The sequence below is a fragment of the Bombyx mori genome, chromosome 12 (assembly GCF_030269925.1).
Source record: "Bombyx mori chromosome 12, ASM3026992v2".
NCBI classification, from domain to species: Eukaryota; Metazoa; Arthropoda; class Insecta; order Lepidoptera; family Bombycidae; genus Bombyx; species Bombyx mori.
Genome location: NC_085118.1, coordinates 1,768,945 through 1,793,339, shown reverse-complemented (window position 1 = coordinate 1,793,339; position 24,395 = coordinate 1,768,945). Strand labels below are relative to the sequence as shown.

Sequence of the window (24,395 nt, the reverse complement as noted above, 5' to 3'; positions counted from 1 at the left end):
ATACGAGACGCGCTTATGTGTCGAGCCTATTGTCATGCATTTACTGGAAGGCCGTCGCAGCACAATAAGACTTAGAGCGTCTCGAACCGGCCGAGCCGGACAGGTTTCGCGATGTATCTACCAATATGCGATACGTTCGCACAGTCCGCATCCACGGGACATGTGGGTGTATTTTCTAGAACGTTTAAGAACTTTCATGTCGATATTTTTTATATGGCATTCTGTTTATTTTTAGGATCATTTATAAGCAAAATTTTTAATGTTTAGATAAGTGGTTAGCTGCATAAATACTGTAATAGTGACGGCTTTGGCTTATAGAACTAGTTTTAATTGTGTAAATATTTGAAGGGCTCTTTAAGAGATAGAGTGGTGTGATGGAATTATTGGTAGGTAGGTAGGGTGTCTAGGGACTCTGCACGGCTAGCTCCCACCACTCTGCCTATCTCTACTGTAGAGTCATAAGTTTCGATTTGAAGACCGCGACCACTTTGGAATACTATAGAGATATCGACTTCTTGTCTCAAAGTGGATAACGGTGTCCATGTTGTGGTTTATGGACTACAGTAGCAGTAACAACTTAGCACCAATTGTCCGGTAAGGTGAAAGAGGGAGTCGTTGACAAAAGCAACGATATGCGTTTTTGTTATATGTAAGCCTATACTATAACCACGGAAGAGAAGGCGGCATAAGATAATAAAAAAGGTATTTACAAAAAAAAAAAGTAAGCACTCAGTAATACTGGTGGTAGGACCTCTTGTGAGTCTGCGCGGGTAGGTACTACCACCCAGCCTACTTCTGCCGTGAAGCAGTAATGCGTTTCGGTTTGAAGCGTGGGGCAGCTGTTGTAACTATACTGAGATCTTAGAACTTATATCTCAAGGTGGGTGGCGCATTTACGTTGTAGATGTCTAGTGGCTCCAGTAATCACTTAACACCAGGTGGGCTGTGAGCTCGTCCACCAATCTAAGCAATAAAAAAAAACTGAAACTATTTCATTAAATTATGGTATCGTTCGCTTAACATTGGACTCTAACCCATTTTCATTTACATACGTACTGTTTTCCCTCGTTGAAACAAAAATGGCTATTTCAAAAGAAAATTCCTTATGTTGAGTTGATAGTCTCGGCCGCGCTAAAGTTCAACGAACTTACAGACGCCTGGGAAAAGTGCCGACTTCATACGACGAATTCCCAAGAATTTCTACGTATTATTATAAAAAAAAGTCACTCAGCAATCAGGACGGTACTCAATATGAAACAGATAAACAGATAGACAACATAAGAGTTTTGGAAATTCAAATAAAATTCAACTGATTACTGAAGGTTTTGTTTTTTAAGCGGCTGAATAAAAATTGACTTAATTGCAATACGGCATAGTTTTGTTTTCGTTGCGCTTGAAGACAGACAATCGTACGGTCACTCAATGCCCCCACTCACCTTGAGAGATAAGATCTAAGGTCTCAGTATAGTCACAACGGCTGCCCCGCCCTTCAAACCGAAACGCATTAGTGCTTCACGGCAGAAATAGGCAGGGTGGTGGTGCCTACCCATGCGGACTCACAAGAAGTCTTACCACCAGTAATTGCACCAATTATAATTTGCGGGCATAATTTACAATAATCAGTAAACAACTAATTCGACGTACTAAAGAATTATAATTTCTATTATTTAAACATGCAAATAGCTAATATTTTCATTATCATATCCAAGATTTAAAGATTAAATACTAGCGTAGCAATTTTGTTTTTCTGAATGCGCAAAATGGATATCTCCAGGGTTAATGTAACGCACACTATTGGTCATGGACATCAGCCATACCGAGAGCACATACATGGCTTGACTGCTGGGAAATCTCCTCAAAGCTCGTTTGAATAAGGACACGCTAGCACTCGGGAAACCCAGGGGATGGGAGTTCGCTTTTTTTTTCTATCTAAGCTGAGAGCCTTGAGAGGCTATTTCAGCGTAACCTTAATTAATAGGTGAGCTCACGGGGCTTAAATCTGACGACGTTGCTAACACGAACCCTAGCAAGAGCCGTGCTTCGCAGAATGTACCACCGGATCGGAAACGCGACCCACTGAGAAGATCCGGCGAGAAACTCAGTGGGCTGTGTCTGTGGGTTAATTTAATCGTCGAGCCCTTCGTTGCAAGCGACGGGTTCGACGAGAACGACGACCGGTGCTTGAGGTACCTAAAAGCACCGTTAGTGGATCGGGAGGATCCGAAATGAAGTTCGCTTTAGAGCCGGATGGTACGTGGAATAAAAAATAACCCTGGGAAGAGACTGTGATGAACTCAGCGGTTAGCATTGACGGAATCGATTTGGATAACGATGGTAAAATAGATTTGCAGACATCAGGTAACGTCAAAGTCCTCTCCATAGACCACACAAAACATCGACCAACAATTACCTATCGACAATCCAAACGATCCTATGAAGTCGAATGGAGGTAGTTAGTAGTTAGGAGCCTCGATCCATCAGTCAGCTGGTTTCAGCATTTGGAGCAGTCCTCCAAGCGAGGTCGGGATTCTGGAAAGATATGCACAGCTGATAATCGTAAACGATCCCCCAGAGGTCGCTTGAAAAGCTTTTCACTCTGATAAAGATGTACATCAAAACTTTCACAGCTGTAAATAGTGACACGAAACTCGGTGAAAGCTCCGAAGCTCCGCTTAAACAAAAGCTTGTAATACTGGGTGCAGTGTTCGGTTTAGGTATAAACTCGCAATGTGACTTTCTAAGATCCGACTTTAGCTATAGGTTTTATGTTAGTATTTTTATTGGCGACTTATAAATAGACACTGCGTGCTGAGTATAGCAGTATGAATGAGTCTCGTGTCTAAATTATTGCCGTGTCGTAGTATCGTGTCTAAATTATATATTTCAGTATCAATTGCAACAATGTTTGAATTTAATACATTTTACCATGAATATTTAAAACACTAAAAAAAGAAAAAAGGAATAATAATTTTTTAACTTAATTAATACTATTACGGTTTGATGTCACCGATTTTAATTGTCACTATATTATTACTGACAGTTTTTGTGGTCATGGTCGATTAAAATACTACTAAATATTAAACCTACTAAAAACAAAAATCATGTCTTCGACTTACTTTAATATAAAATAACTAACTGACCCGGCAGACTTCATAGTGCCTCAATCGATAAATAAAATACCTAAGCTTTTGTATAAAATAAACTTGAAACATACAAAAGGAATCCGTCCGACGGGGGACACATCAAAGGAAAAACAAAATTGTTATTTTTATTTAATTCCGAGCATTTTCATATTTATCTACCTTTTAAACTTTCTCTGGACTTCCACAAATAATTCAAGACCAAAATTAGCCAAATCAGTCCAGCCGTTCTCGAGTTTTAGCGAGACTAACGAACTCAATTCATTTTTTATATATAGATAGCATTAAATAAGTCTAATAGCTGTAAGCTAAGATTTTCATCTGTGTTATGGGAGACCAAAATGAGACTAGAATATTCACGAACGAATCCATGAACACCAAATATATATGTATGCGTATATATCAAAGAAACGGACTTCGAGCGGAAACCATCATTCAGCGTCTTCAAGACGGCGTAAGTACTGCTTTGTTTACGTCCAACAGTTACCTATATAGGAGGTTACAGATAAGAACTATAACCCATAGACATAGCACACTGAGTTTCTCGACGGATCTTCTCAGTGGATCGCGATTCCGATCCGTTGGTAGATTCTGCGAAACACAGCTCTTGCTAGGGCTAATGTAAGCAAATTCTCTCAGGTTGAGCCCGTGAGCTCACATACCCGTTAGGGCGTAGCCTGAATAGCTTCATAGGTTACTAGCGAATAGGTGGGGTAAAAAATTAGTTGCAATTTTTTTTTTGCCTGCCTAAGCTAGTAACTTCTAGGGGTTTTACTAGATTCACCAAGCGTGTAGGCGAGCTCGCGGGGTTCAGCCTCGCGAATTCGCTAACCCTAGTACGGGTAGTGTTTTGCTGAATATACCACCGGATCGGAATCGCAGACCACTGAAAAGATCCGGCGAGAAACTCAGTGGACCTCTAAAAGCGAACATTTAGACAAAGTATAGACTACCTCTGTCGTACTCCCAAGGTCCTAACAGACGAAGCTGCGGCTGAACAGATAGGACATATAATCTAGTGCTAGTAGCTAGAAGAGTATTAACATTATAATTGTACACTAGCTTTTATCCGCGACTTCATTCGCGTGGAATAGTTAGTTTGGTATAACGCTAAATTTTACCCGCGGCTTCATTTACGCAGAAGTAAGTATATTTTTGAATAATAGAATGTTGAGGCGCTATTTAAGGTACCAAAATCATGCTCTTTAGCCGACTTCAAAAGAGGAGGTTATTAGTTTCCGCTCGTATTGGTTGGTCATCCGCCGCGTGATGTTATAAATAGCCTATAGCCTTCCTCAATAAATGAGCTATCTGACACGGAATTTTTTTTTCAAATCGGACCAGTAGTTCCTGAGATTAGCGCGTTCAAACAAACAAATTCTTCAGTTTTATAATATTAAGTATAGAAGTATAGATAATACAGATAAAAGCAACCGTAATCCAGCAAGTATAGTTGAAATGATCGTAAAAATTACTGTCGAACAAAATACAAAAACGTTTTTATTATTATTATATTCGAATGCAGGTCAACCGGCTCCCTAGTGCCGTCAAGGGCGGGGTTCTTTATGGAAATGACAGGGACAGCTTTATAAATAGTTTCACGCATGGGAAAAAGACGAGAACACATCACAGCTGACACAAAACAAGTGGTAAACAGAAGGTGCGAAGTAACGAATTTAGTTCTGGTTGTGACATGAGTTCACGCTGATATTCTGTAAATGATGGTCATTTTTTTATCATTAAAAACATAATCTAGCCGCGTTCTTTTGTGACTAGCGTTCATCCACAGAGCGTTTCCAGAGAAGTTTTCAGCCACTTACTGGCTCTGGAAGGAAATTCCCTTTACAGTGCCCGGCGATAAATATTGCACATCGACCGTGGGAAAGAGACGGTTAATTTTTGCTTCGTAGAGCGTTTTACCTGTCGCACATTACCTAATTGACATTTAATCTCCATAGATACCGGACCGTTAGTGTTTTGTCGCACACAGGTAACGCCCTACAACAAAAACAAAAATAGAAGACTGTCTTTTTCTAAATATCGATGTGCCATATTTATTGCCTGGTACTGTACGGTGTTTTCTGAGCGCTATAACATGTCTTTCTTCAAACAAGGTTTATGGAGAGTGCTAAAGGCAGGCAGCGGCTAAGCTATGCCCTTGGCATTGCTGTTGTGCCGCAGCGCTAACCACACACCATCAGTTGGGTCATTTGCTTCTCTGCCTATAAAGGCAATAAAAAAGGAAGGGTCAAAATAAATTATACAAAGCTATTACTCAATAGGATAAAAGATGCACAAGCGCTTAGCTCACGAATTAACAAACAAACATTCATTTTTGCGTAAATGTGTACAATTTTGCGCGTGCGCACTAAAGAAAACTAGATAATCTAATAAAATAAAACAGTAAAGATGAAAGTAGGCAGATAAAAGTAATCATCTTTGAAATTATATTAAGCAAATCGCTTTATTTAAATATGATTATCTTAGTGCTATCATAACAATTAAAAATATTAACCACAAGTTTGAGGCCAGACGACTTTAGAACTTTCGCGAGTGAAATCGAAAAGCTCAGTACAATCATTCGGTCGTTGACCTCGAATTTACACATTGTATTCGAGAACAAGAGCTTAATTGTTCGTTGCTTATTGATATATTTATGTTTGATTTAATAAAACTTTTACATTTTCGGTCGTAATAGTTCTGAAAGATTCAACGTTACACCGGTAGATCTGATGTAGACCTAAACGTAGAAATGCTATGATAACCTTATGATCCAAATTCCAAGTCCGAGGCTCATAAGGAAATTAGTTCAATTATATATATTACTAGCGACCCGCCCTCGCTTCGCTTCGGAAACATTAAAACACACATGAAACCAAAAAAAATAAATAAAAAAAAATATTAAAAAAGTAGCCTATGTTCATCAGGGACAATGTCGGCTTCTAATGGAAAAAGAATTTTTCAAATCGGTCCAGTAGTTTCGGAGCCTATTCGAAACAAACAAACAAACAAATCTTTCCTCTTTATAATATTAGTATAGAAGAAAAAAATGTTCATTATCTATTTATTTTAATCAGACATGCACAGCGGTTTCACTCGTCTTAAGGTTTTAAATAAAAAAGAATGTAACATATTTTGCTTTTCCCGGATAAAGAGTTGCTGGTCCTCACTCTATAGTTCATAAATTACCGGTCAATAGCTGGTGGCTATTTCATGCTTTGATTTATAAGCATAGTAATCTTAAATCATGAAACAGCCAAAACACTCTCGTATGTATTGTCACAAAATATTATTATATACCTGGCGTTGTGGGTCGTGTTATTTACAATAACAAAGTAAACTATGCGTTAATCGAGCTTTTAAAATAACTGCGCCAAATTAGATCGAAATAAGTAGGTACAGACCTTTTTTAGGGATTTTTATTGACAATTCCTAACTTACCAGCTTTCACATTAAAATTACATTAGTATTTAGATCAGAAGGATAGATCGGAAGACGAAGGATACATAGAAATCAGACAGAAGGGTGGTTACATCCCTCAACAGTGAGGAATACAACGCAAGGAGGAGTAAATAACTCATTGTTGACAAGCTCTGTAGCTGAAACCTATTTTACATAGACAACATAATGGGAATTTTAACCCCCACATTTTTCCTACCAATTCGCTGGTAACCTAAGAGGGTATTCCATCTTCACGCGGACGGGATCCACATTGAGACATCAAAAGCCTGGTATCCATCCTACAATAACAGTCTCGCCATTATAACATAATATGACGACTCCGTACCACAAATGTACGTATCCATGCGAGCGCCCAATACCGCATTACGTACCTGCAGTTTTGATAAAATGATGTCTTCTGACGACGTACGAACCCGGCATCTCTGAATAGTAAATGTTTTGTTTACACACAATTTTTATTTTTGTGATGAAATATTACTGGAGGTCCGGAGGCCTTTCCAGTTTCACGAGGACAGGTGGGTGAGCAAAGGCTCATCCAGGAGGGGTGGGATAAGATAACAGTTGCCGGAGCGCCTCCGAAGGAAATCTTACAACTCTAGAGCAGTTGCTTTGCGAACAAATCTACTACTGAATCGGAATCGCGACCCGCTGAGAAGATCCGGCGAGAAACTCAGCGAGCTGATGCATGGGTTAGGTAGCACGTCGAACTCTGGCGAATTCGACGAATACGGTTACCGAGGTCCCTAAGCCTGCTCCTAGTGTAATGCCGGCCTCTCACATGCGCGAAAATATTCGTACATTGTACGAATGTTCGCGCGCATGTGAAGGGCCGTCAAACATTCATTCGCAAACTTGCGGCTGTGCAAATGGGTTCGGTACTCAATTTGCGAACCCGTTTGCGCTTCCTTCTACACTTGTTTACGAATGTCTCACGAATTTCTCTTCTTATTAAATTCGCCAATAGAACATTGAAGAGAAAAAGAGTTTTTAATTCTTTCCCAGGCGTCATTAACGGCCATTCTGTTTTTATGGGATTTCTTTTGAGGGCCTCATATGGTCGATTGATTTTGCAGGAGTTCAATGAACTCCATCACCTTGGTATTGTTCCAATCCATGATGAAGGTACGCTACACAGTAGACGTCACGAACTATGAAAATGGCGAAACGTCCGTTACCTTTGCAATCGTGGGCACAACCGGTCACACGAATGTGTGGGAGACTACGCGAAGGACCGGGGTTCGCGCGCTTTGATGTCCGTTAAAAAACCGACACAGCTTGGAAAACCCCGAATGCAGCGAAAACTTTGCATAATCATTTGCACATGTCGTCCTACACTTGCGGGTTTGCGCATTCGTGCAAATGTGAGTGACCGGTATTTGAGCTGAAGGCGTCTAATGCAAACGTTATTAGATCTGATGGATCCGTAAGGAACAACAACGTGGGTATTAAATATAAACGAACAGATTAGCTAATTTAAAATGTATTCAGATAATTTTACGTTACGAAATTTAACAATATAAAAACATTTAGAACATCGCACAATGTTTTTTTTCCATAACGTTATTACCTTTTGTACTAGCTTACGTAATTCGCTGCTACCATCAACTGTCATTAACGTTAATTAAAATACATTGGCAGGATGCGTATGAATTGAGTAGTTTAAATAAATTTTTGAATTTAAAAATCAATCGTGTTCGCCATTCTTCTAAACCCGTGTCTTCTTTGTTAGTTGAAACAGGAAGGATTATATGCTGTATTAAAGTATTTTTCTTTTTATTTAACACGAAACCTGATTTACCTGATACGAGATTGTGGTCGTCCGGTGAGCACGAAAACTGTAAAGCATAGGAAACGTCTGAAATCCTGAAATGACAAATAAATAAAAATCTTACGTTACGGACGTTTTTTCCCGGTTAGGGTACCCCTCCGCATCGTCCCACAAGGAACTTCGTTCCAAAAACGCAAGACTAAACCTACGTGCCTAAATTAGTTAAGTGTTCACGACTCGTGAAGATTCAATACAATGCTATTTTTGTATATATATTACCTATAGGTTTTCTTGGTTTTGTTTGCTCTATCAAACCGAAAATAACTCGAGAACCGGTTTTTTTTCCATACCTTCATACATTCACTGGTAGCCTTTTTTTTCTTACCTAACCTTGTAGCCTTCAGAGGCTTTGTCAGCGTAATGGTAGCGTATCGGGCTATTCCAGCTACCGTCAGCTATGTGCGGATGAGTGGGTGAGCTCAGAGTCTTAACCTTAGGGAATTTACTAACACTATCCAAGTAAGAGCCGTGCAGAATCTACCGCCAGATCGGGATCGCGACCCACTGAAAAGATTCGGCGAGAAACTCAGGGTTGAGTCTACTGGTGTTTTTACTGGTGGTAGGACCTCTTGTGAGTCCGCGCGGGTGGGTACCACCACCCTGCCTATTTCTGCCGTGAAGCAGTAATGCGTTTCGGTTTGAAGGGTGGGGCAGCCGTTGTAACTATACTTGAGACCTTGGAACTTGTATCTCAAGGTGGGTGGCGCATTTACGTTGTAGATGTCTATGGGCTCCAGTAACCACTTAACACCAGGTGGGCTGTGAGCTCGTCCACCCATCTAAGCAATAAAAAAAAATAAAAAAAATAAAAAAACGGGGCGTCCACGTCAATCATTTAGTATTCGAAACTGCGGAAATATTAGAACAAACAAAAAAAAAATCGTAAACTTCAAGTGTTACCGGAATTGAAGGAGAACGTATTATTCACTTAATCTTATGTTTTTTAAATATTTTCTATTATTTCTATATACTAGTCTGGCCATAAATACTGTTACAATTAAAAATAAACAAAATATTACATTTGAATTTGGAATCTGTCATTTTTATATGATTGCTCATTGAGTTTTCTCATATCTTCCTAACCATGGGGATCTGCGGCTTGGTGATGGTGCAGTGCTAAGCCCTTACACCCCTCCCTCCACAACTCAAAGATAATGAACCATAATTGAAATTTTAACCCTATGTTGACTAAATAGTGCTATTCTGACCTTAAAACATTAACCGTGGATATCTTCATAACCATGGAGTTCCGCGGAGTGGGGATGGTGCAGGCGATTAGCCCTTACTCCCCTCCCTCCCGACTCAAAAATTTATGGACCCTAATCTAAATTTTAACCTTATTTTGACTAAATAGTGCTATTCTAACCTCAAAACATTAACCGTGAATATCTTCATAACCATGGGGTTCCGCGTGCTGCGAATGGTGCAGGGGGTAAACCCTTACCCCCTCCCTCCCCTCACCCCCACCCCGACCCAAAAATCGACGGACCAAAAAGGAAAGTTTAACCTTTTAGATCGTATCGTTTTTTCTATAATCAAAGATAATTATTTCATGATAATTTACGTTTATTTCAATACACGCCCTATTTATATTAATTATGTTTTTACGATTATGTTATCAGTGCCTACATAACGTTCATTGATAAACCAATTTACTCGCGCACCGAAGTCTGATATCGCTCACGTAGTAGAAGATCACAATTAGATTTGCTACTTAAATATTGCACGTCATGTTGATAACAAAAACATAGCACGCGTTTTCATTTTAAGTATTAAATTCGTATTTCGAACGTAAACATTGAGTTTTCTTGCGAGTCCGCGCGGGTAGGTACCACCGCCCTGCCTATTTCTGCCGTAAAGCAGTAATGCGTTTCGGTTTGAAGGGTGGGGTAGTCGTTGTAAGTATACTGAGATCTTAGAACTTATATGTCAAGGTGGGTGGCGCATGTACGTTTTAGATGTCTATGGGCTCCAGTAACCACTTAACACCAGGTGGGCTGTGAGCTCGTCCACCATCTAAGCAATAACAATTTTTTTTTTAAATTCATTATTTAAAAAAAAAAATTAGCATTATGCACTTCTTCTCTATATTCTCTATAAGCGTGGAAAATTTCATACTCCTCCGTCCGCGCAATATTCGTTAAAAGGGATACAAAGTTTTTGCTTCACGTATAGCTTCGTATTTCGAATATAGATTCGTATTTCGAACGTAAACATTGAAAATTTTGTAGTAAGCGAGTTTTTGTTACCAAATTTAACGCGACCGAAATAGATTTTACCCTGTAAGCTACCCCCGAGTCGGGGGGACCGGCTCAGTCTAGGCGGCGTCTAGTAGAAGGAGCGCACGTGGTACGATACGACGCTTGCGCTAAGCCACCGAGCCTCCGAGCTCCAACTTAATACTCGCGGCGGCAGTATCGAACGCACCTCCGCATAGGAAGGTCATGTCGCAATGTCGGACGGCCGCGAGTCCCCGTCGCAGAGCGGTCTACGGAACCGCGTCAGTTTCTTCGAAAAAGTATGGAGCGGACAGTCCAGTAATGACGCCATCGATGCTACCACCGATGTAGACGAGATAGAGCGTCGCATCGAGCAGCGCAAGAGACGACCCGACTCCCCGAAGATCGAGGTCAAATTGAAACACACCAGAGACACGGAATCGCCGACCAAATCGTACGAGTCTGCTTTTCCGAATTTGAAGTTGAGGCATGTCGAACCCGGGGAAACTGTCGAAAAGCACGAGCGGGAGGTCGAAGAGGGCGACCTTGCCGCAGGAGTGCGTCTCGTCAAATTCGAAAGGGTCACGGTCAAACGGACAGTTACGGAAACCAGGAGCGAGGAGCGATCCGAATCGCCCCAACACGAATGGTACTCCGAATACAAGCAACAGACTTTACAGACTGGCCCCAGGAAGGACTACTTGCGGAGCAAATCGGAATATGACTCTCACATCGCAGAAATTCGCGGTAAGTCGAATATTGTAAACAGTATTGTTGTCATACAAAACCGTCAGCATTTAATAACGTGAATGCTGTTTCCGTCTGAATTTTCAATAATAACATTTCGTAATCATGACTTCGAAGAATTTGAAGTTCACTATCCAAGGTCAAATATGTGAAGGCCTTAGCCAAGCAGCGGTAGGCAGCGGCTTGGCTCTGCCCCTGGCATTGCTGAAGTCCATGGGCGACGGTAACCACTCACCATCAGGTGGGCCGTATGCTCGTCTGCATACAAGGGCAATAAAAAAAAAGTTTGAACATGGAAACAGGTAAAATGTCATAGGAACACGATCGGTCGAATCACACACAAAAAACTATTTGGTATTCTCTATCGTAACATCTCGTTGTTGATTTAGATTTTTCTAGGACTTATTACTGTTTCGATGACATCACTTTTTGCTTGCCTTGGCGAGGATATAGCCTTTATAACCCACTAGACTGGACGTCGATGATAATTAATTCGTCCGAAGCGTCACGTTGAATAAAATCGCCTATCTTTTTTTTTTTATTGCCTTTGTAGGCAGACGAGCGTACGGCCCACCTGATGGTGAGTGGTTACCGTCGCCCATGGACTTCAGCAATGCCAAGGGCAGAGCCAAGCCGCTGCCTACCGCTATATCTTGTAGGTCCTAAAATAAATAAATAAATGTAATTTGAAAGTTACAAAACCTATGTAATTTTGTCATATTTGATCTTTAGTACCTTCGGTGTTGTGGGGAGGAAAAACCATAATACACATTCTCTTATTGACAATATTGTTATTATATACCTAATACCATAATATTTTAGACTATATTTGGCTTATCTTGGGTATAGCCCGCTATTTAGCAGTTATTTTTAAGATAAATAATATGATAAAAGTTATTAAAAGGTATACAAAGAAAATCAAGGAAGACATTGTTCCAAAATATAATTATAAATATACCTCTGGTAAACGAATTGCTAATAATATGTAATTATTTCCTCAACTATGTTAATATATTTACTGTCTGCAACCAATTAATTCTTATATATAGCACGTAAATCGCACCCACTTATCACGCGAGTTTTAAAGTTATATTTAAAACAATTGTTAAATGGCCCTTACTCATTTGGGTGCCTTAATAATAAGTCATGTTTTGTTTCAGAACTAACTTTCATAATGTAAGTTAGTCTGATGTTTTTGTTCATTTAATAATAATAGCTGGTAGTCGAAATTCGACTTTAATTAATAGGTTATAAGTTTGAACAATATTATGATTTTATTGTAAAAGAGTATACCTTTATAATCTCAGATTTCGCCAAGGCTACATAAACAAAAGAGTATATATGCGTGTGTGTGTGTGTATTAAATAAATGGTAGTGTGTGTAATGTTTTTTTGTTGTTGATTTAATGTATTTTTTAGGCATAATTTAATTAAGAAATTTGCATTCTGCATTCCTTCTCTATAAGTATGAACAGTTTCATACTTTCCCGTCCGCGCAATTTTCGCAAATATGTGTATATACAACGTTTTTGCTTCACGTATTAAGATATAGTAATTATAATACCAGGGAACGAGTCACACAGTCTTCTGGCTCCAAACCAGGATTCCCTTATGAGAACCCTAAACTGATTTACATTCGCGTTTTTAGAGATATAGATTTTAAAGTGACTTTAGAGTTCCATAAAGATTTTAAACACACAGACCGGACCGGCGAAAATCATTCGGAAATGAAAAATTAAAAGTTTTAAGAAGTTAAATTAACTAAAAATTGACATTATCGGTCGCTGGTTTTTTCTTATGTAAAGACAAACTATAAACGTTAGCATATTCCTTTGACCAGTTTATCAGAATATTTCCTTATCTTAATTACCGAACTAAAGTAAAAATGCATAAGGCTGATAAATATTTTCGTCGAGAATAATTATAAAATCACCAACAAACAAAAAAAAACACCAAAGAATATTATCTGTTACACACTAAGCAATAAAGATTAAATTCCTGTGCTATTCTTTTTTTTATCTTATCCGTAAGTTTGTCACGAATATTAGCAAGATGATAAATTTTGCAATAGCTAGTACAGATTTTGGTTGGTGTTACAGGGGACATAGTAAAATAGTAAAGGGTATGAGTTTCTTTTTTTGCTTAATATTGGTAGACTAGCTCACGACTCCTTGCTAGGGTTCGTGTTAGCAACGTCATCAGGTTTGAGCCCCGTGAGCTCATCTACTAGCCCGGTGACGCTGATATGGTTTCTCTAGACCATCAGCGTAGGAAAAAAATATGAAAAAAAATCTCGTGTTAAGTCGTCGTGGCCTAAAGGATAAGACGTCCGGTACATTCGTGTTGAGCGATGCACCGATGTTCGATTCCCGGGGGGTACCAATTTTTGTAATGAAATACGTACTTAATAAATATTCACGATTGACTTCCACGGTGAAGGAATAATATCATGTAATAAAAATCTAACCCGGTAAATTAATTTGCGTAATTACTGGTGGTAGGACACGTCTTGTGAGTCCGCACGGGTAGATACACCACCCTGCCTATTTCTACCGTGAAGCAGTAATTCGTTCCAGTTTGCAGTGAGGCAATTCTATACGATTTAAATTTCGAACTCAGGTGTCAAGGTAAATGGCGGCGTTCATGTTGCGATTTCTGAGGCTTATGGTAACCACTTATCATCAGACGGACATTGAATTAGTTCACCCATGCAAAGTATTTTACGGTAAGACGCAGATTTCTTTCCACTGTTGTCCTGTCGGGTGACGATCACCACCAATAAGATTAATCTACTATTGTCGGATATAGGATATATTGGAGTGACGAAAAAAATATTCGTAAATGCAGAGAAAAAAAATGTTGCTCATATCTGCTTGTATCTTTTCAGTTGTGTTTTTTTATTTTATTCAGCGTTAGGTGTATAGTTAAAGCAGCGGCAAAATAAAATGCTCGTGATATCTGCTTCTATCTTTTGAGTTGTTTTTTATTGTGTTCAACTTTATATGCAGTTGACTAGTGCAATCTATAAATAGGAAAGGACTTTGAAAATCGTTGGAATAAAACCTGTTTTGTAAATTTATGCGGATTCAAAACTAGATTATTGGATGAGCGATAAAGTTTATCTGGTTTTAACTTGATTTAAAGATAAACTGTTTTATAACATTAAAACAAATCCAATAAAAATATGAGTTATAGTAACCACCGAAGTCAAGCGCTGATCAAAGATCAGTGTTACTTATTAAAGTCATTTCATCAAAAATGTCGAAATAAAGTGTAACGCTTGTTCCAAAAAGAGCTTTTCGGCGAAGTGCTTACGCGACGAAGCTTTGCGGGCTTGTCACGTTTTAAAATAAACATTGTAGTATTTCATTTTATTTGTATTGAAATCTCAAGATTTAATTGCAATATCATCCCTAGTATTTCCAGAAAAGAAATGGCCCAGACGATTCGATTAAGCAGTACTAAGAGAGTCCCTTCAAGTTTCATTTCTTATTTGTTTAAGGTCGCGTAGTGTTCAAAAAGACAAAAGGGAATATAATTTTTAACCCGCTGAGTTTCTCGCCAAATCTTCTCAGGCAGTAGATGCAGTAGTGCTTAAGCTGTTAGGTCCCCTTCGGAGGCGCTCGAGCAGCAAATCTCACTCCTCCTGTCTGACCGCGTGCTCGTCCATCTGTTCTGGTGAAATTGAAAACTCCACCAGTAATCCTTTCTTCCTTAAACTAAATAATAGTTCAAAAAAACAAAAAAAAACGCTTTTATAGAAAATCCAACTAAAAAAAAAGGAAATTAATTTTAATAAATTTGAATTAAAAATAGTGTAAGAAAAAAATATTTTATTGTAAAAAAAAGCGTGCGGTCCATGGTATCAGTAATTATATAAATAAATTTTATGAACAGATATGAGTAGAAGGGCTATTTTGATAATATCCTGAAAAGCACGCCACGCTTTCTTACAATTTTTTTTTTTTTAATATTGAATTGTCATCGGTCCTTAATAAGTATGCCACATTTCGAGTTAATCCGACGTTTTGAAGGGGGTAAAAATCATGTTCAAATATTCCGTTACATACTAACATACACGTCTCAAGCTAATAAAAGCGTATTAAAAAGAATCTAATTTAAAAATGACTTAAGTTTCTTCGAGCATTCTGAAATTACGTCACTATCCCCGACAAATAAACGGTTTAATTATATTTATTTGCATCTACAACATGTTACATTCAAACTATTCGTATTCGTGATGTTAGCAGCTTCATTTGAATTTTAAATACTCGACCAGTGATACCATCAGCGTTTCGTCATACATACATATTATAATAAAATACGTTGGGGTGTGTCTGTACGTTGAGGAAAAGTAATAAATACATTTCTATTTTAACTGTGGTTTAAATATAGGAGCGTAATCGAACGTAAACCAGTAGTTTTAGGAGTTTATTCTGTCTGTCTGTTTGTTTAGCTCCGGAACTACCAAACTGATTTTCATGTAATTTCCATTGAACTTATATAGTAAATAGAGGGGTGAAAGGCAATTTTGGTTTAAGCGAAATTTTTGCAATTTTACAGGATATTCATTTAATCGGTATTCATCAATTTTGCGGTAGGCAGCGGCTTGGCTCTGCCCCTGCCATTGCTGAAGTCCATGGGCGACGGTAACCACTCACCATCAAGTGGGCCCTATGCTCGTCTCCCTACAAAGGCAATAAAAAAATAAATAAAAAAAAGTAAAAAAATTGAAAAAAATATCGTAACAAAAAAACTTCTACAACTATTTGAATGGACTAAACTTAATTGAAGTTCAATTAAAAATATCGAACTTTTGATGCTAATGCCAAATAAAACGCACCTTTAATTACATAAATAAATGTGGCGTATTAAGCGAAATGTCGCTTGAACCAAATAGCTTCTCACCCCTTAAAATAATATTATTCGTGCCAATATTATCTATATACTAATATATAAATCTACAGTGGTTTTTGCGGATGTTCCGTTATAACTACTGGACTATACATCCAATTGACTTGAAACTTGGTAACCATGTAGAAAATATATGTACTTAATGGATAGCATAATATTTATATGAGTGTTGGACTCCCTACACCAGTTGCGGGGGCGTTAATGATGAGAATCTTTGTGGGGGTGAGAAATAATAATGTTAATTTTAAATGCCCAGCGAAGCGGACGGGTACAGCTAGTCGGAAATAAGAATAACGCAATATAAAATTCGTCTAAGCAGGTGAAGTTGCGAGCGCAATTACTCTTACGTACAGATGATGTCATTCACTTATGCCATAAATTAACACGGAATTTAATAACAAAAGTCGTTATTCTAGGAATTTATGAAGGACTAAATAAAAATAGTCTAATTTGTTTTTTATTACACATAAATCAACTAACGAACATCATGTGTGATTTCAATAAAACCACTACATAATTTTGAAGTTGCGCACTTAAAAACGATACGTCTTTAAATACACTGTTATAATCCAGTCTATGTATACATTGTATCATGCATCTATATCTTGGTAACTGCTAAAGTATCAGTTTGAATTTATTTTCGAATATTAACATGTCCTCTCTATTAGAGAAATTACCATTTTTATCACAAATTTCATTATGATATTCTCTAACGATACTATTGTTTCATCAAAGCTGCGTTGCACTTAAGTTCCTCCACAGTGCCCGGTTTTCGACATCCTTCTGTGTGAGAATATTCTCCCCCATATACGCCTTTATCACTTTCAACCAGATAGATTATTTAAGAATAATTCTAAATAGACATGCTTTAAGAAAAACCGACTTCATATAGAAAATAAAGATATTCCAAAACAAATAATATACATTATAATATATAATAAATTAATATACTAAATCAAGCAGCAATAATTATCGAAATCGGTCGGCGTGATATTGAGTTATTGGGTTATTCATCTATTTGTCGCGCACGTACTTAATGCAAATTTAAGACTTATACGGTTTTCTCATGGACACCATTATCAGAACTGAACTAAATTAAAATGCGACCACACGGGAAGCGTCAGCTTTCAAAAATCAAAAGCTATGAAGTAACAAACATAAAAAAAAACATACAGTCGAATTGAGAACCTCCTTCTTTTTTGAAGTCGGTTAAAACGACATACAGACTGAGACAAAATATGTATAAAATGGGATTAAAAGCGAATGGGAGGTACCTTTTTATACTACGAAGTGTAAAAAGGGACAAGGGAGAAGGGAGGATAACCGATATTGAAATGCAACAGAGACTTCAGTATAACATCCCGCTAGGATGTGTGTTGCCCATGGGCTCCGCAACCTGTCAACCGGGACACGTGTCGTTTCATTAATAAAAGTTCAGTAAAAAAATTTAAGTCCAAGCGAATGTAAAAGTGATTGCAGTTTTAACTCGAGCACAGATACCGGCACAAGGATACATTCAAATACGGATAAACTCAACATACGGGTTTCATACACGGTGCACTTGTGTTTTTAAATCTTTCGATAACGTAATTGCTGTAATTAATGTTTTCTTCGTACTGTTTTTATCTCGTTGAACAACAATGTCGCGGTTAAAGGTTAACTTAAAATACATCGAAGTTGATGGTTTATCTACTGGTAATAACTTATTTAATGTAGATTTATTGTAATGTAGATAAGTATTTATTTAATGTAGGTTTATTTAATGTACCTATATTATTTTGCAATGGAAGCGTTCTTGAAGCCGGAAGGCTAAATCTGTTTATATTAAACTTAAACTTATAAATTTCTCTTTTTTTTCTTGTATCCACTTACTACTTATATATGATTTTGATGGTGGAAACTTGTTTGGTTTTTGTTTTAGTTATTTTTTTTATATATTATGTTATGTTTGTCTTATATTGTAATGTAATTGGATCGTGGACCCACGTATCTACATCACTTGATTTATATGTAGTAATTTCTTCAATTTTCACGAGACTATAAAATGGCAATGAAGTTAATAATAAAAAACTTGATGAGCAATTTTAATTGTTTGCTTAATTAAATTCGCATTACACTACGTTTAACGCCAAAAGACAAAAAAACTAGTAAATTATATTTGAAATATATTTCATACACGAAGAATTCTGTGTTCGAGCAAGTTTCTGAAGTCGTCGTGGCCTAAGGGATAAGACGTCCGGTGCATTCGTGTTGAGCGATGCACCGGTGTTCGAATCCCGCAGGCGGGTACCAATTTTTCTAATGAAATACGTACTCAACAAATGTTCACGATTGACTTCCACGGTGAAGGAATAACTTCGTCTAATAAAAATGAAACCCGCAAAATTATAATTTGCGTAATTACTGGTGGTAGGGCCTCTTGTGAGTCCAAATGGGTAGCTACCACCGCCCTGCCTATTTCTGCCGTGAAGCAGTAATGCGTTTGGTTTGAAGGGTGGGGCAGCCGTTGTAACTGTACTTGAGACCTTAGAACTTATATCTCAAGGTGGGTGGCGCATTTCCGTCGTATATGTCTATGGGTTCCAGTAACCACTCAACACCAGGTGGGCTGTGAGCTCGTCCACCCACCTAGGAATAAAATAAAAATAAAAATTTGTTTACCTACACTCCGTATGTTCTTATCAATTAATTTTATTCTCAACAATAATTATTAATATCATGCGCACATTTAAAAATGTTAATTTAATATAGGTTACTATGTTCAACGTGATGTATAAAGAGCGATGATGACACACTACAGGGACCATGAGTCATTATTTAAAGAGGACAGCATCGGATTAAATAATTTAAATACAATACTTTTCGAGCTGTCAAACCAATTGGCGAAACGTTCCGAGCGTTTATTAATGCGTCTTTGTGCTGTCAAATTCAGACGGTCAGTCAGTTGACGGACAGTCGATATTAAGACGACTTTGGAATCCAGCATCGATGTCGCTATCCACTGCGCGGAGGACAGAAGTGAATGGAGGAACATAGTCCTAACAAAAGTGCTCAGTAAAGGTCACGACCCTCAGAACTGAGGAATACGACGCACGGAGGAGGTACTGTCAAAGGCGGAGATTGTATTTTAAAAACGCTCATTTTAGCTGGAAAGCTATTTGGTATTGGTAAAAATAGCCTAAATTTTACTTAATTACTTTGGTCACATTCCTCGACGGCAACCAGATAACCTTGAAATTTGTTTTTATTTTTTTTATTGCTTAGTTGGGTGGACGAGCTCACAGCCCACCTGGTGTTAAGTGGTTACTGGAGCCCATAGATATCCACAACGTAAATGCGCCACCCACATTGAGATATAAGTTCTAAGATCTCAGTATAGTTACAATGGCTGCCCCGCCCGTCAAACCGACACTCATTACTGCTTCACGGCAGAAATAGGCAGGGTGGTGGTACGTATCCGTGCGGACTCACAAGAGGTCCTACCGCCAGTAAGTTGTGGTGGGCAAGGTAGAAGGGAAAAGACCCTGGTCACCAAGCCGTGGGTCGGATCAAGTAACCGCGCTCACCGGACTCTCTGTTACAACCCCCCTGAAGCCTAAAACCGAACGAATTGGAAGATGATTGTATAAAGAACCACAAAGCCCTTTCAAGGTCACGACCTTCAGCAATGAAGTATGCGACTAAGAAGGCCCTAAGCTTTCGTTGTAGTCGGAGACTTCTGTCAATCATTTCATTACCTACATTTGAGTCGTCTATTATCAAAGGTGGCATCTGTGCATTTGGCCAAAAAAATGTTATTGATATGTCAATACAGATTAATTTGAATATAATCGTCTCCTTCAAAGAATACGTTTCAAAACCTGTATTAAATAAAGGTTAATAGTTATCCTGTTATTTATCTAAGATGTCGTTCCGAAGAGTTTTGTGACTGCCAATGGAATACAAAGTCAATAATTCGTTTTTCTGATTTACCAATAATTATCCAAAAGTCAGATTGCCGGCTTTGATAATAGTTGTCTCATTTATGTAGCATTATCTATGGACTGCATTGACGTTTAAATGCTAATTTGACTGGTACGGCGTATTGTGATGCCGCATTTACAGGTACCGTCTTGTCAATCAGCAGCGAATAAGTTAAATATTCTGGTTTCGAGAATGGGAGAGTTTCTTATACACAATCGAGATTCCGTGTTTAGGGCTATGTGACAGAATTCTCGCTATGACATTAACTGGCTAAGTATTAACTGGTGGTAGGACCTCTTGTGCGACCGCACGGGTAGGTACCACCACCCTGTCTATTTCTGCCGTGAAGCAGTAATGCGTTTCGGCTTGAAGGGTGGGGCAGCCGTTGTAACTCTACTTGAGACCTTAGAACTTATATCTCAAGGTGGGTGGCGCATTTACGTTATAGATGTCTTTGAGCTCCAGTAATAATTTAACACCAGGTGGGCTGTGAGCTCGTCCATCCATCTAAGTAATAAAAAAATAATAAAAAAAAAGACATGCAAGGGGTCTGGTTTTAAACAAAGCAAACTAATTTTCGTGTTACAACGCATTTTAATTTTATTGAATATAAATTTAGTTGAGACCTGATCTCGATTTTAGTCCAAAAAATTTCGCAGACAGTTTGGTCGCCTCTCAACTGTATATCGAATGACAAGCCGCAACTATAATTCACGAGTAACGCAGACACGAGAATTATGTGATGTGACTTGTTTCAAGTTTCAAGTGTACCCTGCTCGCCTCGGAATCATATCTTATGTTTATCAATAGACCGCTTTGGCATCCGATGCTATGATTAAATTTATTATTGAAATTAGCATCGCTCTAACTATTCCCGTGAGAAAGTGACTATGAGATTCATTGGAGAGACAGAGCTATATGAGTATGGTATCAGTGTACTAAGTCAACAAACGGGTTTTACTGAGCGTGTTGTAAGTCCTTAAAGTCCTACTATCCTGCTTTTTCGGCCTTAAAACAGTTGGGTATCATATTTTGAAAGGCACGAAAGCGGTTATAGAATTGAGATAATCGTCTCATGTCTCAAAGCGGATAGCGGCATCCACATCATCACGTCTATGGTTTCAGATGACCCTACACGAGTCAGGCCATGGGAATTGCGCAATAAATAACAAAAACATATATTATTTTTTCTTTTTTCAGTGGCTTTAAGTGGGTTAAATAGTTCGCTATTATTGATGATTGTTGAAGTTTCATATTTTCCTTGTACCTTGAGACGAACGTCTCAATCGTTATACCAAACATTAATATGGAGAAATCGACTTGATACTGAACTGTTATGAGCTCACATGCCCTTCGTGAACCTGTGAATAAGAAATTAGCTTATAGATTTATAAAATACTAGCGACCCGCCCTCGCTTCGCTTCGGAAACATTAAAACACAAATGAAATAAATAAAAAAAATAATAAATAAAAAAAGTAGTCTATGTTCGTCAGGGACAATATCGGCTTCTAATGGAAAAAGAATTTTTCAAATCGGTCCAGTAGTTTCGGAGCCTATTCGAAACAAACAAACAAACAAACAAATCTTTCCTCTTTATAATATTAGTATAGATATAGACATACACCGTAAAATCATCATTTACGAATGCAATTGCCATTACAATTCCTTTCAAGTATGTGCATAAGCAAGGAAATAAACAGAGGTACTTTAAATTCTTGTCATTACAAAAAAAAAAACATTGAGCAATAGGTACTTACCTTGAAACGAAATAAAACGCATCTTATCTCGTTCTCAGAAATCGTTTCGTGACAAATTCTTAATTTATTGTCGTATGAAGCAAGCGACATTGCAGACGGTCAGTCATGGGCAGGGACGTTCATTGTGGAACGAAGGATGGGAATTACTACTATCTCTTAGGTTTATGGCGTTTCCTTTTAGATTTCGCCAATGTCAAGTGTATTTAATACTCTGCTTTCTATAGCGGGCTTCGTGAACGAGCAAGGTCACAGATATTCACTAAGAATTAAGTGAAGGATGGGAATATTCAACGAACAATGACGATCGAGACAGTAAAATTGTCATGTTCGTATGTGTCATCTGAACAAGTGCAAGAAGTTTTAGGTTTTTGTTTATTGCCCTACAAAGGCGATAATGATGGTGAGCGATGAGGATTTTTGCTGAAGCGGTCCTTGCAGCAGAACCTTTCGTAGTAAGAGTTAATTTTAGAGCCAGACAGAGCCACGTTGCAAATAGTCGGGTCGCGATTACGATTCGGTAGTAGATGCTTTCGCGAAACAACTGCCCATGAGCTGTTAGGTCTCCTTCGGAGGCACTCGGGCAGCTGTTAGCAAATCCTACCCTCCTGGCTGTGCCCGAGCTCGCCCACCTGTCCTGATGAGGAAAGGCTTCCACTATTCCTTGCTTCCAAAAAAAACGGGACCTGCTGATTTTCTCTCTGTAGTTACGATATGTCGCGTATCCCGTTTTGATCCACCTTATTGTTGAGGAAAAAACTCAATAATACATATTAGTGTTTCGATCCTCGAAATAGATCGATTCCTGCAGTTAGGTGAGAATTTTTGCTATTAAGTCATCCCAGTGCAGCAATTAGCCTGTCTGTTTTCAGCAGCAAAGAAATAGTAAATACGTTTTATTTATTTTCGATTCGTGCCAAACTGTTCTGAATTGGAATTTCGGATGCGCAACGAAATCGAGCGTAGATGATGTCATGATTGCTCGTGGCTCGTGATAAACCAATTGACACCTTATCACGTGGCGCTGAACTTGGCTCTGAACCTGTTTATAACCTTGGACACCAAAAAAAAAAAAAAAGAAAATTACGAAATACTTATATTTGTAAAATAGCATTGGTTTTTTTTATGGTCGAAACTGTGACCTTGGTTCGCGGGATACCAGTTTTATCGAGCGCCGTTTACTCCTCGTGTGCCACGTCTTTAGCGATCATTTTGTTCACGTACGGTTTATTTTCGTTATTTTTTAAAGTGCAGACTGTTAAATAAATGGATACCACAGTTCATAGACAAACCCAACGGAAATACAGCTTTAGACAAGCCCTCGAGGACACAGTTGTATCTGTCAACCGTCTTTTTTTTGTTACTTTTTTATTGCTTAGATGGGTGGACGAGCTCACAGCCCACCTGGTGTTAAGTGGTTACCGGAGCCCATGGACATCTACAACGTAAATGCGCCAACCACCTTGAGATATAAGTTCTAAGTTCGCAGTATATTTACAACGGTGCCCCACCCTTCAAACTGGAACGCATTACTGCTTCACGGCGAAATAGGCAGGGTGGTAACTACCCATGCGAACTCACAAGAGGTCCTACCACTAGTAAACTTTAGGGGCTGAGCAAACGATCGGTCACTTTAACCTTTAGCATTCTTTATGTACTATATATTGTTCATATGGAAGTTTGTATATTTCGGTACCAAGGTTGAAAAGATTTGGATGAAGTTGCGAACAAAGATATTTTATAATCTGGATTAACACAAGCTACTTTTTATCATGATAAGTGACATGATTCGGACAACGCCGGATATTCTCGAGCAGTATAATACGGCAGTTCGCTTTTTCATGATTTGTAAGCATCACGGATCTACAAATCGATTTTTAGTTTATGGTAGATCGAGAGAGTGATACAAGCAATGTTGTTACAAAGCATAACAGGTACTTTATTGAATGGATTTCGGTACTTGAATATGTGCAAGCTAAATGCGTTTTAATGAAGAGTACTTTACTGAAACCATCGATGTCCTCCGACATTCTTGGCCCAAGTGGACCTCCCCTTAATCTATAATATATAAAAATTAATTGCTGTTCGTTAGTCTCGCTAAAACTCCAGAGCGGCTAGACCGATTTGGCTAATTTTGGTCTTGAATTATTTGTGGAAGTCCAGAGAAGGTTTAAAACGTTTTAAATAAATATGAAAATGCTCTGAATTAAATAAAAATAACAATTTTGTTTTTCCTTTGATGTGGCCACCGTCGGACGAATTCCTTTTGTTTGTTTTAAGTTTATTTTATACCAAGTCTTTTATTTATCGATTGAGGCACTACGAAGTCTGCCGGGTCAGCTAGTAATTCAATAAAAATAACTGTATA

General features: G+C 38.3%; 1 protein-coding gene and 1 long non-coding RNA gene across 11 annotated transcripts in view; one reads left to right on the top strand and one right to left on the bottom strand.

Moving 5' to 3' along the window:
- The window catches only part of LOC101737919 (muscle-specific protein 300 kDa), a 214,393-nt gene that overhangs the window by 40,117 nt on the left and 149,881 nt on the right, over positions 1–24,395 (top strand). For 5 of the 10 annotated variants that reach the window (XM_062671344.1, XM_062671341.1, XM_062671343.1 and 2 more), the window contains exon 1: positions 10,837–11,396. The exons of 2 other annotated variants lie outside the window; for them this stretch is intronic. In XM_062671344.1, the coding sequence (XP_062527328.1) occupies positions 10,883–11,396 (514 nt within the window). In that variant the 5' untranslated portion in view covers positions 10,837–10,882. Of the gene's footprint in view, positions 1–10,835; positions 11,397–24,395 lie in introns of those variants that run through there. 3 more of the 10 variants (XM_062671346.1, XM_062671345.1, XM_062671340.1) reach the window with 2 other exon arrangements.
- LOC101743843 (uncharacterized) lies at positions 20,847–23,516 on the bottom strand. Its single transcript, XR_209899.5, has 2 exons — positions 22,031–23,516; positions 20,847–21,633 (listed from the first exon to the last, which is right to left on the bottom strand). It is a non-coding gene; the product is annotated as an uncharacterized LOC101743843 (long non-coding RNA).